At 40.5% G+C, this 19526-nt stretch overlaps 1 protein-coding gene across 8 annotated transcripts in view; it reads right to left on the bottom strand.

Annotated features, from left to right (window-relative positions):
* LOC105453685 (Down syndrome cell adhesion molecule-like) overlaps positions 1–19526 on the bottom strand; it is a 47848-nt gene that overhangs the window by 14441 nt on the left and 13881 nt on the right. For 7 of the 8 annotated variants that reach the window (XM_011695835.1, XM_011695841.1, XM_011695839.1 and 4 more), the window contains exons 3-4: positions 4768–4943; positions 4372–4582 (exon numbers count right to left, since the gene is read on the bottom strand). In XM_011695835.1, the coding sequence (XP_011694137.1) occupies positions 4372–4582; positions 4768–4943 (387 nt within the window). The remainder of the gene's footprint in view (positions 1–4371; positions 4583–4767; positions 4944–19526) is intronic. The other variant, XM_011695842.1, reaches the window with a different exon arrangement.

Below are 19526 nucleotides of genomic sequence, written 5' to 3'. Positions count from 1 at the left end.
CGACACAGTTGGCCAATGTCCGTGCGGACCCCATCGATCGACGCATTCGGGCGCAATCAATTTCTATCGGCAATGGCGCGAATGGAGGATCATTATCGGCGTAGGAATGCCCGTGTTCGGGCACACGAAGGGACAGGGACGGGCGGGCCCAACGGTAAACTCTCACTCCTGACGCGATGTGGCGCGTAACGTATAGGGGCCCATACGTTCGTGCTACTGCGATCCGCTACCAGGCTTTCCCTCGCTTGCTACTCCCTCTCTCTTTCTCTCTCCCTTCACGCTCCCCGGGCAGTAATACATTCAGCGGTTGCACACAACCGTGCCGGACTTGTCCCGCCGCTAACTTATCCCCGATACCGTCAGCTGCGTATGTCTGTCAAGTTAATGTCCCTGATCACTACGAACGTATGGACACCGGTCTCGAATGGCGTTACGAAAAATGGGCCGCGACCTGCGTTCCTGAAATGCAGTCGCCCCGACGCAACGGCGTGATTTATCGAGCGGTCGCTGTTTTACGTTGGTCGAGAAGATTAATATTGAAGGAAATGGGCGTGAGTACGATCACGTTGTCCGCGTGGCTGAACGTACGATATTTGTTTAAAGCGATACGACCGCACGTTCAATATGTATAAATCAACGTGAATAAACGACGGAATTAAAACGTCATGCACGAATTGAAGAGTGTGCGAGTTGACCTCCAAGTCACGGAACGGACAGTTCCGTGGGGAGGGAACGTCTTTTTCTAACGAAAGTCAAAGAGTAACAAGCCAACTCTGATAACGATACAAAGACGACGATAGTATCGAACGACCGTAATTTTCTTTCGAAGAGAGAAAGTTCGTCTATCCGAACGTATTTCGCAGAGGTAGCGTCGATTTACTATCTTCCATGCTTGTTAGACTTTTTTTGCGGGCAACACGGCGGAGTGGTGATTCAATTGCGGACGAAGTCGCGGTCGGGGCCACGTACGCGGTCCACCCTCGATTTATTTCACTGGCCCCTCCACCCACAGGGGTGCGGCTAACGTGATGATCGATCAAGGATAGGGGATCGATGGCTCGGTTAAAGGCGTATAGCAGCAGCCGGTTCGTTTCTCGCCCGTCTCTGAGAAATTTAGAAATACTTCGGCCGCCTCACGCGGAAGGGATATAGGGGTGTCGGATGTACCTCGAAGATCTTGAACTTAAGAGCACTCTCGGCGTCGAGTATAAGATGTACATACTCTTTTGCATAACGCTTTATGAATATATTTGCGTCGGTAAATCGGAAAGACGCGGCGCTCGGCTGCACATTGTTTGCATCTAGTTAACGAACGAAGTTGAAAGGTAACATTCAATAATTGTGCCGCGGATTAATATAATTATTATAACATATTAATTTGATATTATATATTAATTAAATATTATGGAATATTTGTTATAGTCACAGTACTTTCAATTAAAATTAATAAATCTCGATTATTTACAACCGCGAATTTCGAAAATTGACAATTAAATCAATACCAAATGAAAATGCTTCCTGGTTCTTTATCTCGCAGAAATATTTCGTTGATAATCGATGAAAAATCAAGCACGATGAACGAATTCGCCGGGGATCCGCCGATTCATTTAGACGATTGTCGTAATAATTGATCGTTTCTCTTAATAGGCACTATCACTCGCAAAGAACGTCGTTGAATTCTCAGGATACCTGCAGTACGTCGTAAAACGAACGACGTTCTGCGTTCTTCCTCTTCGCGGAATGTTCCGAGTATTCGTCCAGTCGTTCAGGGATCTCTCCGAGGAGAGGAAATGAGGTTTCCTTGCTCGTAAGAAAACTGACCAGAGCGGACAATGTCCGTTGACGGGAGTCCCGGGTTGCAGGTACAATTGAGCAACGCGTCGATGGGAACTCCGGAACATTGTGGGATCTTAATTTCGGCATGACATCGTTAGCGTTGCAAAAACGTTCTCACTTGCAGCTAACGACAAACTCCTCGTGTTCTCGTTAACATCGTATCTTAACGATGTGCCCGTACTCTCCCTGACTTCCAAGTGACGAAACCGGGGAAAGTACACGCCCTCTCTCTCTTTCTCTTTCTCTTTCTCTCCCTGGGACCAGTAATTTTGGTCAATGATATTCTGTCAAAAGGCCTGTACAATTTATGCTGAAGAGACGCTTCGAGATAATCGTTAATAAACTTATGAATTTAATATAATTATTTGAATCAGAAAATGCGAATTTGTCTTACGAGAAAGTTAGATTCTTTATTGAAATGGATCTACCTTGAAAACATCGAAAAATACACGAAATAGTGCTTGTTTTAAATTATAAAATTAAGACTCTTTCCACACGGAAGTAACACGGAACGAGCGAAGAGGAAAAAAGCAATTTGGCGAACGCATAAGATTTCGAAACGGGTGTCGTACGAACGATTTCACTTAACGACGCCTTGCGTTGTAAGCTTACAAATTGTGCGCAACGTGGTAAGCCATCGAATGCGGCATGTATGCTGCACGTTATTACGCGAAATAACGCGTCACGCGATAACGATAAAGGAAGATTCCGAGTCTCTTTTCACGACGGGACCGTTAAATCCGCTCGTATTTCGCTCTATCGGGAAGGTTGGACACTCGTCGCTACGTGAGTGGGAATAAACGCTGGCAATGCCGAACAACAAAAGGGTCCCGAGCCTCATGAAACAGTAATAAGCTGTTGCCGCCCTTGCGATACTCGCGCTCACGCTTTTGGTATTCCTGGCGTGGAAATGAAGATCTCTCTCTCTCTCCCCCTCCCTCCCTCCCTCTCTCTCTCTGTGTTGCCGCAGACCGCCCGCTCGCGCAAGTCGGTCAGCAAACGACGGTGGAAGTCTCGAAACTGGTTTGTCAGATAATTTAGATCCACCAATGGGAATCCGAGAAACTTGGAGAATCCCGGCCGACGGACTGTAACGATTCTGTGTACCGCGGACGCGGAGATTCGCCGAGGTGGTATTTCCCGGCAACAAGATTTAATGGAAGGGCGGGAAAGAAGAGCGGAGGGAAGAAACATACTCTCGCCTCCCCGTGTACGTTTTCTGGTATGGTCATTGATTCCTACGAGCACGCGGAACGCGAGACAAAAATTCTGAACACGTTCCTTCGCACGCCTATAGAAGTTAGTCCCCCCCCCCCTCCCTTCTTTTTGAATTAACTTATTTCGAGAGTTGTGCTGAATTGTGCTAGGTTTGTGCTACATTGTGCTAGAATATTAAGACCGTAATATGAAAAATACGTAAAAAATAAAAAAAAAAACATTTTTTAATCAGCCCCTCATTTTTCGTTTTTTTCAATTTTCTTAATTGTGCTAAGTTGTGCTAGGTTGTGCTAACATTACGCTAAAGTTTTACTTTTAAGTAGTGATAACAAAAGAAGTTATAATAAAAAATAATTTTATGCGATTCTACATACAATTAACGTTTACATTTGTATCAGTTATTTTGATAATATAAAATTGCATATTTACATTGTGAACTTAGCATAATTCAGCATAACTCTCGAAATAAGTTAATTCTAAAAGTGAAGGGCTGTAGCTTCATATAGGCGATTTTTTACCTTCACTTAATACTTAAAATAGCCAGCGGAGTTTTAAGAGAAAAGTTACGAGAATATTCTATGGTTTTTCCCCTGACTTTTTTCCTCAACTTACACGCACCTTGAATTATTCAAACGAAGTTGAGTCTCGATGAAAATTCGTGGACGATCGTGACGATGTATTCGACGAATCGCATGACAAATCTAAAAGACTGTGTAGTAAAACTAAATGTGGATTTCCGATATATTATTGAATTGTGACATTTGAAAGACTATTCGCGGTTAAATAAATCTTCATCGATAATCTAAGCGTTTGCTAAGTAATTAAATTTCTACGGTTCTTCTAGATTTCTCTAATAAAGTCATTTCTAATCTTATAATTAGATGTTCCGATTTAATTTAAAGAAATTTTAGTCGTTTGACGAAAACACAAGAATATCGATCGCGCAAATCATTTAAAGCAGTCATTTAAAGCAATTAAATTTTCTTCGCAAATAAAAGATCTGAGAAATAGATAAGTTAATAATATTCTTCTTTTCTATCCTTTGAATTTTTTTTTACTGTGCTGTAATCTGATGTTGTAATTAATAATATTTAATTAATGTTAATTATGAAGAATAGTCAACAGAATCTTTAATTGAGACTAGCAACTTTATGTAAATGAAACATTATTTAAAATTTACTCTGGCAACAAATGAATTGCTGTATTCATCAAGATAGAATAGATAATTTGCTGAATTACGATGTAGATTCTCATGTATCTCTATTAAAGCTAAAATTATTGCTCTGACATTTTCTCTGTTTCAGAATTACGACTCACCGATTATATTGAGACGAACCGGATGACCGATGGGTGGAGTCGTGGATATTTGGCATTCGTAGATACCAGAATCCTTTCGCTGTGGATACCGTATTCTGAGGATCCATTCCTCTGTATGGTGTTGGTGCATCGCCTCGAAACGTTGATCGCTCGTGTAAGTATAACTGCCGACTGTCAGCAAGTGAATGTCACGATGTCTCACCCATGAAACCTAAGACAAACAATCAAATATCGATTTATGTACGCTTTATTAGAATTTTTAATTCGCGACTATTGCACGATGAAATTTAATTTCGTTCCTTCATATCGGGTATTTTATTAATATTCCCGTTTATAATATAAATATTGCGAAAATTTGAACGTCTATAAAAAAAAAGGAACGTGTTTTAAACTCACCGTTCTGTTCCCGAGATTCTTCACTCTGCACGCCAGTTGAACAGTTTCACCGGCTAAGCCAGTGATATTGGACGGCACTGTGGTGTCGAAGAACGGATCAAGCTCCGATATTGTGCGTTCTTGAAAGGTATCCGCCTTGAAGACATGCGATTCGAACGCGGTGCTCTCTGAAAAAACTATTCCCATTATCTCTGTTAACAAAGACATTCTTTGATTCTTGCAAAAATTAATCATATATTTTATTATAATAATTATAATGATAATTATTTTGTATAATAAACACGGAAATATCATGCGAATATGGTCATGATTTAGTAGCTAAAGCAATTGGCGACGATAATAAGAGTATGACGTATTTATTGAATATTTGAATATCATAAACCATTAAAAATATTTTTATCGAAATATTTCTTTTCATCCATATCATCGTTTCGTCGTTTAACGGCATATACGATCTGCGCCGAGCGATGAAAGAGAAAATTGATTTAGATTGAGCAGTGCAAGAAGTATATGCACTCGACCGTTTATCTCGGTAATTTTAAATAGAGAAACACGACGAGACGGAGCGAGCGGTACGTCAGATCTATGCGAACGGCCTCGTGCAGGCAACGAAGCTTCGAAAGTACCACCGTCGAATAGGTCGTACATATCCTGCCCCGCACTGCGGCAAATGCAATCTCGTCCGGGGGTATATCTCTCGTGTTCGCAGATCGTGAGAGAGCGCGATGTACCGCGGAGACTCATACATGCACGGTGCGGAAAAGCGAAGTCATGTCTATTTGCATGGAAGACGTTAGTGACTTGCCGCGCCGTGTGATTATCATTCAAATCGCGATTTTCCCCGGTGGAAATAGTTCGATGTAGTATTGCGAACCGATCGAAATCGCCTGGATTTGCACCTTAAAGTAGACTCTCGACTAACTTCGATAAGAATCGTATACTGGCAGGTCCTTTCAACCTGCCGGCTCCAAAATTCACGCTCTTATAATCCATGATAAGAGAATTAACGAAATTGCAAACTCATTGAATTGATATCGCCTCGATATTAATTAGTTTTTATTGGTTCAACTTTTTTTCACTCATATCACAAGTACGGTTATACTGCATTAAAATTTAGCGAGCTAATTGGGAGTGTGTTAAACTGAGAAACTCAGTATTTAACTGGATTTTACTTTTTGTCATGCTAAACCAATTTACAACTCTGCAATCGAATGTGAGACGTTCAAATTAAGAAACGCTATTTATTATTAAGATAACTTTTTGTCCAACGAATTTACTTAAGGATCGACGGGGAGGGGTTTATTTCCAAACCATTTTTCATTGCGTCGCTATCCCATTACCGCGATACACTTTAAATATACCAGTAGGAGCAGACGTTCCTCGTTCGCTCGCGTGCTTGTGCGCGGCGAAACAATCTTTTTTCCTCGGCAACAGCAACAGTTTAATCGGCGCGGTGTCTCGTACTTTAATGCAATATACGTTGCGCGAAGCTGTTAAACCGTTAATAAACGATACGGTCGGTTGGAAGCAACGGTCTTTCTCCTGTCGGCGCGAACACCGCGCCCGACTTTGATAAAGTGATAACGATTCCACGGTCTGTATCCTTTAGGTCGTAGACCGGAGGGAGGGATAGAGAAACGGGATGAGTTTTGCGAGATGAAAGGCCGGACTGAACAAGAGAGGCCGAAACGGAGCACCCTCGCCTAAGCTATTTACTATAATAAGCCTGGTGAGAGACCCTCAAGAGAGAGAGAGGGTCCTGTGAAACTCGCAAATTAACCCCTTCCATTTCTAAGTTGCCTGGCAAAAGCCAGGGTTTAGCAACCAGTTAAATTATTAGTATTCCTCTTCGCCGTTTCGGGATGCTATCAAAGTATTTTCGCTTGTATATACCCTTCCGAAGTAATAGAGCCTTCCCGTGCCCCTGTCAGCTGTTGAAGATCATCTTTTATAAGCAGAAAATACGTGGCACAGCACAAGAGATAACCGTTATTTTTAGTTCGCCTCGCAATCAGAGACGCAGTCTCAATGATCTATTCGCGTGAACACGGAACATCCTCGATAAGAATATATTTCTTCAGAAATCCCTCAGGACATTAAACAATAGAAAGAAAGAAAACTCGACGAGGGAAAGGTCTTACCTCGCGCGCGAATGTACAAAGGGGAAAGATCGTGATCAAAAGCAACATCGGTTTCGAAGCTCGGCCGTGAGAGCTTCACGCTTAAAGCAATCCCGTTTCCATGTTGTACATATAAAATGTCGTTAGCATAGATGAGTTCCTCTCCGTGCAGGTGGATTGTTGCGGCGCGGCGTAAAACTGGCGCGATGATAACGGCGTTCCTGCGGAAAACGTGTTCTGAAAGGTATGCTCTAATGCCTCCATTAAACGAATTCATTGGACAAGTGCACGAGAGCCTCGCTCCCGTGGACCGAGCTCGTTATAACGGCTGCCCATGCTCGCGTATGGATCGACGCCGGTCATCGGGAATACGAACGACAAAAATGCTACTGCCGCATATCGTTCTCGGGATATTACAAAAAAAAAATCCCCCTGTCCGTAGGTTCTTCGTTGTACTTTCATGTACGCCGTTTTATTGCGATCGGAATATTCTCACTTTTGTAGCATCGACGTTAATTACGATCATTAATTCGATAGTTGGAAATGGCGATATGCGACATACAATATGCATGCGATTCGCAAATATGTACATAACGCTCTATATAATGCGTAATACGCAATTTGCGGAAACTTTCTAATAGCAAACATCGTAGCGTACGTATAAACAGTTGCCCTTTAAAATATATTTCGATACTGGCGTAAATAAAGCATAAAAATGGAACAAAAACAATTTTTCTCGATTTTTACTCTTTCAGAAAAATTCAGGTTTTAACAAAGACCGCCTTATCTTCATATTAATACATATTTCGGAAAAGACATTAATTTTCCATCATGTTTCCTCGGCTTTTCTAAGATTAATATTGGAGCTGTGCCAACGGGCGCGCAAGATAAAATCTCAGAACTGCGATCCAATTTTTTCTATGAATATGCAAATGTTTCGCTCGTGCTGTCGTGTGACAAGTCATTTCGAATCTAGAAATTCATCTCGCTGCTTTGACAGCGGTAAAAGTCAACGCGCGACAGACTGTTAGTTCGGAAACACGACAAGCTGTTTGCGCCACGAGAGACTGTCGGAAATCTTGTTTTACCCGAAACTCCGGTCATTAAACACGCGATAATTCAAGCGGATAATGCACTCGCGCGGCAATACCGCCGACTGCAATTCCACGCGTGTTGGAGCGGCTCTTTCGCTGCTGCCGCCACCGCCGTCGCCTCCGACCCGGCAAGAAGAAGCCGCCGGAATAATTCACCAAGCGCTCTCCACCTCGTGAAGTGTAATGTAGAATAATGTTTTACACCATTGCGGCTCGCCCACGTGCCGAGTCCGGGACGCGGGAATAAAATGAATTTTGCAGCGTAAGGACGCTCGCGCACTTCATCCATCACGCTGCCTTTTTTGCCTCGGAAAAATAACGTAACGCCAATACGGCTACGTGCATTGCGTGTGGAAACGCACGATATATTAATAACGGCATAATCAACACAAACATTTGCGTGTCGTTGATAAAAATTAGAATTAATTTTTCAAGCATTTTAAAGCTCTTCATGCGAATCGTGCGATTGTATAAACGCAAGAAAAAAAAACAAAATTTAAAAGTAACTCAAAAAAACATTCATAGAATTCAGTTCGAGCGAAATAATCATAACGTATGTACGAATATGTCATCGCTGATGAAAATTTTACAATGAAAACGGATTCGGGGGAAAAATATCTGCTTGTTATTTCGCATTTATATTATAAACGTTATGGAAGCTTTTTGAAATTATTATATCTTAATCGCTTTTTATTGATTATACGTACGTTATAAATTCGTGACAGATGTAATCAACGTAGCAATATACATCTCGAGTGGAGAGTGTATATATATACACACACACACACACACACACATATTATGCAACGGATAATGGCACCGATAAAGACCATGTACCACGGGGCCGAAACGTGAAGCAAATATCGATCAGCGCGCAAGAACGCCCGACGATTTTCCACACGCCCGACACCGTATATTCTCTTTCTTATGTCTTCGCGTACTTCATCGCTTTTCCATCGATATCGACGCCTTCCTTTTTCTTTTTGCCCGTACTCGTTCCGCATTACGCCCGACCGCGACGTGAGCGAAACTTTCAAAACCGCGAGTTAACTCTTTCGAGACAGTTCTACCCCAGCGGCATTGCGCCTCCCCCCCCCCCTCCTCGCAAGATATTAAGTTACTTTTTGTTTGTTTGTCGTAAACTCGAAAAAAAATGCGCAGAATAAAACTTTCACGATTTCTACATCGCTGCACAATTTCCTATATCTACATGTATTATTTTCATGATGAAGTTTTAAAGTTTCGTCATTAGGCTGAATCGCTTTATGTCTCTGAAAACGTGTCATAAAAACGTATTCTCATAAAGTTTTTCATTCTGCTTGATGGAATATACAAGATGCTTCAGATTAATTATGCTACGTTTAATAATAAACAGAAGCGCATTTACTATGCGGATATGACGGCAACAGGCCAATATTTTCTTATCAGCATCGTTTAATACGGTATATGACTTACGGTATTAATGACTTATAAAAACCTAAATTTTTCTTTAATTAGTTTCAGTTAAATTTTGCCTAAACAATAATTTAACTTCAGACTTGCTAACATATCATAATGTTGTATTTAGTGATATAATGTTTGTATATGATATCATCTTTCTATCAGAAAAAAATTGAGAAAAATAATAATCGGATACGTTTTTTGATTCGGGAAGAATCATCTCAAATTGATCAGAGAATCACATTTATCTGGGGCATCTTACGTGCGCACTACTCTTGCCGTGTAAATGTTCGAAGTTACGCGAGCGAAATGAAATTATTTCATAACCCGTTCTTCCGTGGTGTCTTTTATCATAACTATATCCTGCCTCGCCGAGTATTCCCTGGTGACTCTCTCTGGGCACTGCCCTTTTCCTCGTAAAACTAGGTTAAATCCAAACGGCCGCGCACGCGTTTGGCTAGTAGGATTTAAAAAAAACAAAGAAACCGAGTAGAAACGCAACGTAATCGGCGCATCTGCATGCTCCATCAGGTCATTGCTTTTTATCTGTTCTCCGCAGCGTGTTATTTCCTCCTCTCTTCTCCGCAAAAACGCGCGGAGGATATTTCGAGGGTAATATCTTGTTTGTTACAAAATAAACGAGAGAACGTCGCGCGCAATTGTCGCGGATAACGCTACCGTTGCTTCGCGCGAAACGGAATGTGTAATACATATATTATAGATATCGCGTTCGCATGAAAGTTCTGTGATCGAAATTTTGTGACACATGTTGAGAGAGCTACGAGAGAGAGAGAGAGAGAGAGAGAGAGAGAGAGAGAGAGAGAGAGAGAGAGAGAGCAGAAATATGATATTAATTTATGTAATCTGATAGTCAGAAGTCGTGATTATACTTTGCGGCGGTTCTTTCATTGACCGCGTTCGGGAAGCCGCGGTTGCGCAGCGGAACTACTGCTTGAAATTTCGCCAAGCACCACTCTCACGTCTCTCGCGATTTCGGGGGTGTCCTTAACAGCTGGATAAAATTCGTCCGAGCCACGGCTGGAGAAAAGTTCGCGCGATGTAAAACGCGGGAGACCATCAGCCCTGCCGTCGGGTGTTATTTTCAGCCGGAGAGAACCGAACGCGTGTATAAGTTCGCGGTTTCGTAAACAGCCGACGCGCGTTGCAAGCTATTCCCGCGCATTTACACCAGAGACTATTTGCATTTTACCGTCAGTACGACAGTGGCGGACTGCAGGAAATAGCGAGAAGCTGCGGACGATGTTGCTTGCTTCGGACACTGTTGCGCGCGAGAACGACAACGACGAAGACGATAACGCGAGCGACAACGACAACGATGAAGACGACAATGACGAAGACAGCAAAGACGAGGAGGGCGACGGGGACGACGACGACGACGACGACGACGACGACGACGACGACGACGACGACGACGACGACGACGACGACGACGACGACGACGACGACGACGACGACGACGACGACGACGACGACGACGACGACGACGACGAGGTGCATTACCGGTGCATGGTCGATCTCAAATATCGCGGTGTGCTTATTTGTAGACATCCGTGCAGACATCCGTGCAGACATCCGTGCAGACATCCGTGCAGACATGCAAAGGACAGGCGAATAGAAACGTCTGGATGTGCTCCAATGCCCTGCGACCAAACACCGGATGATATCCCGATACCAAGGATTACGATAATATCCGCGAGGCTCGAATTCGAAAACGATCGCAGCACGGGAACAAAATTAGATCGCCACTGGCGCTCGACATTGGAAAGTATCGATTCTCGATGTTGGTGCTCTGGTGGAACTTTATCGAAACTGTATTTTGAGAAACCGTGAGAAGAATGGTTGAAATAGCTTCGCTACTATTTCTCAGATATTTTTTTCCCTCCACGAGGTATTCGCAGCTATATCGATGAAAAACAACTTTGAAGAAAACAGAGCTCCGTATATTTTTACGCGATTTTCCACAAACAACGGATATTTAAATTTCCTCGAATTAATCAACAAAAAATAATTTGAAGATTTCCATTTTGGAATAGAAAATATCTAAATGATTTTTAGCGCTTCAGAATCAGAAAATATCTAAATGATTTCTCCGATATGTCTTTCGTGCCAATATTACGCATAGCTTCAGCTTGCTGGAAGTCTAATGAAATTCCATAGCGGAATAGCATAGTGCAATTTCGCACATTAATTGACAACAGGACCAGGCTCTTCGCAATAATGTCACCCTTCATCCATCACTCGTAGATATATTCTCCCAAGATTTTTCCGTGGTGTTACTCCGTACAAACATTACTTACGAATTAAATGAATAAAAAAATGCATCAGAAGCTATTTTTAGTTCCGCGCATACAGTAAGATAATCCTCGGTAATCTTGAATATTTTAGGGCACACTCGATTTTTTGATTGTAAATTTTAAAAGAATGAATATATATAACCTTTCTGCTATTGTAAAAACTTGTGAAAGGTTTCACATGTATAAATTATTTCAGATTTTTATTTAGTGCGGAACAATGAAAAAATCTGCTGCAGACTTTAAAGACTTATTTTGAAAATTTCACATTGCCGATGGAGGGATAATTATACATGGGAAAAACGCGCGGATGTACTTATACAACATACTTATACATTGCATTCTTACTGTTTTACGTCGAAAAAAAATAACAAGTTCTTTGCGAAACTTTACGCATCTCGCCGATTGGAAAAATTTCGAAATTTTTCAGACAAAAATTTCTCCTTCTTGTTTCTGGAATCAAAAATTCTATTATGTTTGCCACGTACGCGGCGTCGCGCCTCACGGCGGGAGTAACTCGAGCGTATTTTACGGAGGAAAAGAGCCGATGTTCACCATGTCGCTGATGCAGAACCGCGCGAGAACTCGCGCGGTGCAAGTGGCATTCGCTTGCGAATGCATGTCTCTCGCGCACTCTCGGGCTCGCGGCCCGAGCCCTAAAATGCACGGGGGAAGGGGAGAGCCGGGAATGCATCCATCAACCCCGATCGTCGACGTCTGTTTTCACAGAATTTCTGCTGTACTTTTCGAGGTTTTCGACGTATGTACGTACATACGTCCCGGACATACTCTCGTATCCGTGCCTTGAGACCTTCCACGACTTTTCCGTCTAGCCGCGCGCGCGCCTTTCCCTGCCGGCGCGGTATAGAAGAGAGAACGTTATTCCCGAGCGGCCCGCCAAGTCGTTCAACGACTTTTTCCAACGACAGTTTCTTCTTTCCCGATAATCTTTCATGATATAGCCCACTATGTAGTTCACAGATCCTCGCTGGCCGACTGTATGCAATCCGTTTAAGTTTCAAACAAATGCTTAAATAATACTAAAGTAATACTGTACTCTAAAACGGCTTCTGCAATGTATATTTCAGACCGTATGTGTTGTGATAACGGAATCGTTGTATTATTCTTTAATCGATGTTTTTTAAATTCTATAAACTCGAATCTTGGGTACATTATTTTAAAACATTTTAGAAAGCTGATATGATGTGTCATATGCTGTAGTAATTTTATTAATTTCATTTATGTTGCTATTGAAACTGATAGATCTAAGACGATGTAAGATATTATTACATCATCCATAGTAGCCATAAGCTTAGTAATCTTTTTGTAAACGTTTTGAAAGAACGTTTTCTCCGCGGGTATGTCATATTTCGTCGCAGAACATTCGATGTATGTTTTGCTAACATCTTCGCAGATGACGTTCTATTGTACCCGAAGCTGCACATCTCTGACTTCTCCATTTTGCCTTCCGCTCCCTCTTGCTCCTTTTTTCAACCACCTCTATCCTCGCCCCAACCTCTCGTTCTACTTGTTTGAACAACGAAGGGTGGATATTATTCCCATGGGATCTTTCCAGTCGTCTTACGACTTCCTCTGAGGGTAGTCTCTTTTTCAGGACGAAGCGCGTACGGAGATACCTTTTGAGAAATCTTCCCTGCGATATTTAATATCGAAAATTATTCACCGAGAATTTAAATGGCGCATTAAAAGAAATTTTTTTAAAAATAAAATTAAAATTTCTAGAGCTTTCGTTCATAAAGAAGATTAAATTCAATTTTTTATGATTTTGTATTTATAAACGATGTGTATGTTTTGTTAAATTGTTAATTAAATAAAGTTTAATTAAATTGTAACATATTAACGTTGATTATCGAAGCAGCAACTGTTTGTAATATATTACAAAAAGTATGACTTTAAAGTATGCTTGTTGCAAATAACGCATCTAAAATAGATACAGCATCAGGTAGAAAAATGTAATTAGTAAATATTTCATCCTATTTGCGCTTACATTTCTCTCGCTTCTCTTTGCTGTATCTCTCAATTTTTTACCCTTGTTACATTTTCCAGTCGAACGTGCCAAGCATGCTTCAAAGACGAAGCGAATATTATCTCAGGGCAGCGCTGTTAGCCATTATGAGAATATTGCTAAGGGAGCTATTTCCCTTTTTTGCGAATTTATTACTTCAAATTTTAGATAATGCATAGATAGCGGAAGTAGTTTAACGGTAGTAAAATTTTATTAATTCTGCTTCGCAATATGAAAATTATGCGATGTTAAATGACGTCACATCCTGGCTCTCGATCATTGCGGTGCGAATTTGATTGCACCGTGTGGTTTATATTAACCCGTTCGACACATATACATGCATATAATTTATATGTGCAGTGTAATTTAATTTCGCGGGTTTAACGTGTCGGCGGATTCGGTTTCGGACGAATATGACTTGCCTCGCGCGAATAACGAAGCCGCGCCAATACGGTTCTCCCGCGACGAGAACTATCTCATACAGAGAGAACGTTCTCCATATTCGGCAGCGAGTCGTGTAACACCTCTCTTTTCTGGCGACAAGCGTTTCTCACGAAGCGTTACAGCCAAAGCGCATCGGAGGAGTTCCAATCCGCGGAGTTGCCAACGTTCGCATGAGATGTAAATAATGTTTCGCCTCCGGTGCATTCCGCATGCATCGAAAATCCGGGAGAAACGAGCGCGCGCGCGCATCCGTCGACCCCTCGGCACGGCGTCGTCAACGTCGCGACCGGCAGCCCGGCACCACCGATACATCCATTTCCGCGGAATTCTCAACCGCATACCGGGCTCGCGCGGTGGAATTCCCGCGACATATGTCTTCCGACGATTTCCCTCTTTCTTCCCTTTTCTTTCGCTCCCTTTGAGGTAACACGCAAGAATACCATCGGCCTCCCCCGACTTCACTTTATTTTCTCACTCGACCATTTTTCTCCTTCATTCACCCCGAACCCCCCTCCCTCCCCCCTTCCCCGCCCGCCATAGGAACGATTCCGGTTGTTTGAACAACGGCGCGAATATTATTCCGCCGATTACGCGCGACTTTTCCGGCAAGAAAATCCCCTCTGCGATTTTCACCGCGTGCAGATGGCACAGTTCGCCTATTCGGCGGTATTTCCGACCTCTGAAGATATAGATATATACATATATAACGACGAACGACATTTCCAAACTTTTCAGAGCGAGATACTCGAGCGCCGACGTTTTCATTCGACAGTACTCCACAGCTTTCTCCAACGAGCTGTACGATCAAATTTTTCTTATGTCGCAATGGCGCGAAGGACTTGGCAACGCGAAGAGTCACGTTTCACGGAAATGCGCAAAATGCAGATCAATAGCGATTTACGAGAATGTAGTTCTTTAAATTTCATTCTTTAAATATTCAGTATTTCTCTTGCTAGAGCTTTAATATTTCTTTTGAAGTTAAAAATTCAGGTACCGTAATATACTGGGATTATTTATTTTCAAACATAACGTAAGTTCGTTATACTGAACGTTACAATATGGACTTCATTCGAATAATGCAATAATGATCGCTCGTTATATATAAATTCGATTTAAAAACTTTGATATACATGTGGAATATATATACATTTAATCGAGGGGGCAATCAGTGTACATTTCTTTAGAAATATATTGCTAGTATTTCGGCAGTACAATACTTATAGCAATACGCTATCAATACATAGCAATACATAGCAATGCATTAACAGTACTTGGCAATATTATGTGCAATAGGTGGCAGTACATGAGGCAGGATTTAATATAATAATATTATAATATTAAATTTGCAAGCGTTACCTAATAAACTACTTATATTTCATTCACATTTCAATAATGTCACAGCGAAGAAGTATGAAATTCATTATCGTTTAAGTTTGCATAAAGCTTTGCGTGAAAGTTTTGGTTTGTGAAACCAAACAATATTGTACTAATACTTCTCTATTTTTCAAGTCTACCATCGCGTGTTCCACGTAAAGCTTCGTGACGCGATGTCACATTGAAAATTCTTTGAGCCAGATAAACACATTAAAGGCAAGACTTCGCGAAAATATGAACGACGTTTCTAAAACGCCGAAACGTCGCGGATGATGTAGCCAAAAGCCGAGGGTTCGAGACGAGGTAGAAGGAGGTGTATCCTTCGGGAGAATGAAGCAGAGGGGAGGGCTTATTGGTCGAAGATTATTGACCCAAAGCTCGTTCGGTGTGTCTGAAACGAGGTAGGCACGGCTTTTTGTGCGCCATAAAGCGCTGCGAGTAATCTAGAAAAGGGCCGCGCCTGATTGAATCAAACCGACGATGGTGGAAGGTGACGTTGCCTGCTGAAACACCCTCTGAAGACAGAGGATCTGATATTAATATGAAATTGCTCCCGGTCCCTCCTGTGTCTTGGGGGAGATACCTTATGCGCAAAATTACCTTAAAGTTAGGGTGGTAATCAGGTGTTTTCTCAGCCGTCCATCCAGCCGAGTCAAAAGAAAATTTATAGTACATGACGACGTGATCAAATTCGCTTCATATAATTTGAATGAACATCTGCTGTCCAGTGTGAGCAGTGCATATTTTTTTGAAAAACGCATTTGCTTTATTGTCAATCACGCGCATGTCATTTCATAAAAATGATTGCATGCGCACGCGTTACCATTTTATTTATTGTGTGATACGTTCTGGAAAATTTCTTTTTTTTTTCAGCTCTATATTTGTACTTTCTTAATAATTGCAACACAACTTTTTTGTTTTTAATGCGCAAGGCGCGTTAAATAACAAAAGAAACATTTGATTTTCATTTATTAGCAATTAATGTTTTACAGATATAATTTAAAATCACATATATATTAAATTATTTTTCATTATATCATCAATTAAATTGAATTATTTTTACAAAATTGAATCCTTTAAATGAACGTGTATGAAACTCGATAATTAAGCTCGCACCCTCATTATGATTATTATAATTGTTCAAACCTTTGCATTTATAGAAACGCATCAAAGAGTCGAGAGATCAAGTTTCAGAATTTTTCGAGACATCAAGTAAATCTATTCCTGAGTAATAAAACGGGCATTCTCTCATTAAGAACTTTTTCTACTTCTTTCATTCGTGAACAAAGAAATGCCTGGCGATCTTTATAATATCTCTTTGATATTTCCGGATCGATTGACCGTACCGGGCTTGGCATTCTCTTTCTTTTTGTAGACTTTTTCAAGATCTTTTACGTCACTCGACGTCTCTTGTCTTTTACTCGGTCATATTTAGATTTTATCTACTTGCGTAATTTTTGTCCCTTAAGATATCCCCTTCTTTTCAATGATACACGACGAGACATGAATAATTAAAATTTTTGACGCGATTATCACAAACTTTTAGATACTAACCGTTTAAAAATTTCAGTAAACTTACACTGTTAAAAATCTACAATGTCAAATTTAACTTTATTTAAGTCACTAGTGCTTCTACTTAATATACATATTGTTATTTTTAACTAAAACAATATATAGTTATTTTTCAATAAAACAAATAGAATTTAACCCAAAGGGTTAAATTTGAACTGTTTTAAATTATTTTACTCCATTAGTTTAGTTAAAAATAACTATTAAGTAGGAGCAGTGGCGACTTAAAGAAAGTTAAATTTGACACTATATAGATTTAACAGTGTAGTATGCATTTACATTACGTAAGTAATTCATCGTATTAAACATTTTTGTTATTTCAGCATCGCTATAATTTATCGGATCATGCAAAAATTTCATTCTGTACGCTAAGTGTAAATTAATTCCGTTATCGTTTTGACTACCGTTTTTCTGAGTATCACGACGGCGTACTCGTATAGTATAGGAAGCCGGGAGAGAGCCGCACGATGCTTCCGACAGTGCTCAAACTTAAAAAGCATCTCGAGACGTTCGCTGCAAAATATAGTCGTTCTACCCTCGAAGGACGATTTCCTATATCGTTACGTTCGCCGGTTTCCCCCGTTACGAGTGTCGATGGTTAATTCGACAGAGGGACCGAGGATGAAGGGTGAAAGTGAGGCCGCGCCAATCGTTTCGCGGGGATATACGTTTCTGCTCTCGTAAAAGAGAAATATGAGATGGAGATGGAAGAGTAGCATCCTCGTGACCTTCCTATCACGCCACGGTGATGTTGCCACAAAATTCTCGGAGGATGGCTGCGACACACAAACGCGGTTTCCATACTACTTCTTTTCATCTCACGGAAGAAAATTTAATTTTGCTCGCTGATATTATCGCAAACGGTTTTTTACGTGATCAAAACAAAGAGGGCTGTTCATCCTTAATGAAAATATATCGCGGAGAATCTTTCACTTTGTCATATGCGTATATAAGGAACTGTAATTCGTACGAATATTGCTTTAAAGTATATTGTAATACATATATATTTGTATGTAAAGAAGGATAAGTAGTTTTATACGTAACGTCATTCTCTCTCTTTAAGGCGAAAAACTCGTTTTTTTTTTCAAAGTTTTAGTAAAGCGTGCCTCAAGAGTTGCAGAGTTTTATTGGGTTGGGCCTATCTTGTCAAACCCTGTGTATAAAGAGAAGGGCACGTTAAAGGGAAAGATAATAATTAAAATACTTTGCATTTACTAGCAATTCTTTTTTAAAAAGCTTCAAACTATTGACAGGTACACAAAAGATCTATAATATGAAATATCGAGTTTTCAAATTACAATATATCGTTTAATAATCTTATGCTCTGCCTTTAAAAATTATATTTTTTCCGAAGAATGAATAAATTTCATATATGTATTAAATACAAGGAGCGTCAACCACTACTAAAAAAAATGTACAGTGATTGCTAATTATGACAATAGAACACACTTTATTGCTATTGTATTGCTTTCGTATTGTTAATAATATTGCCATCTATTATCTCATGTACTACCATCTATTATCTTGTACTGCAAAGCATACGTATGAAAATTTTTTATTCAAGCTTCGCTGTTACTATTTCAAAAGGATCAAAAATTTAATTTTACGAAATATTTTTTAGCTTATTCTACTTTATATCTAAAAAGATTAATAAGGCGCAGCTAGCGCGCGATTTTAAATTACATTCCGCTCAGGACCGGAACGTTCGCGTGTTGTAAATTGTAAGAATATCGCGTTTTCGCGAAATGAAATGCAGAGATTTCTTATAAGCCGGATGATTTTACGATGTTCCAAGGCAATGAAAAATATTGATATCGAAAAGAAGGGAAATATAATCGAGTCGAAAGAATCGAGAGGTACTTCTCTTTCCTTCTTTTCTGAAAGCATGGTCTCATTATAGAGACTAATGGCACGGTAGTTCGTATACCGCATAAAAAACGATGGATTCCTTCCTTCCCTCGATATTTTTCATTCGCTACTTTCAAGCTAGTCAATCATCCGAAGTGCGAAACACTTTTGCTAAAGTACGTTAAAGTGACATTTTTACACAACTATCGATATCTCAAGTTTTTACTTATCTATTTGTATGAAAAATTTGTATCAGTAACTCGTTGCAAGATTACTTTAAATCATCTCTGTATACGTTTGTTTATAATACAACGTCTTTGCAGCAAATTTTCTCAAGCTGAGTCGATTACAATTACGGAAGCAATTTTTTGCGAAAGTACGTAGAAATCATGCTTTATCGCTTTACGACACAGCGTTCTTTCACTTGTTGAGCATTGAGAAGTTCCGTAGGATTGTAGGCGTGAATTATTCACTTTTTTCTTAGCAAGCATACACACACACACACACACACCTGTCTCTTATACACATCTCT

The sequence above is a fragment of the Wasmannia auropunctata genome, unplaced genomic scaffold (genome assembly GCF_000956235.1).
Source record: "Wasmannia auropunctata unplaced genomic scaffold, wasmannia.A_1.0 LD335996.1, whole genome shotgun sequence".
NCBI classification, from domain to species: Eukaryota; Metazoa; Arthropoda; class Insecta; order Hymenoptera; family Formicidae; genus Wasmannia; species Wasmannia auropunctata.
Note: the sequence above shows the minus strand (reverse complement) of the source record. Positions and strands in the feature narration are given on the sequence as shown.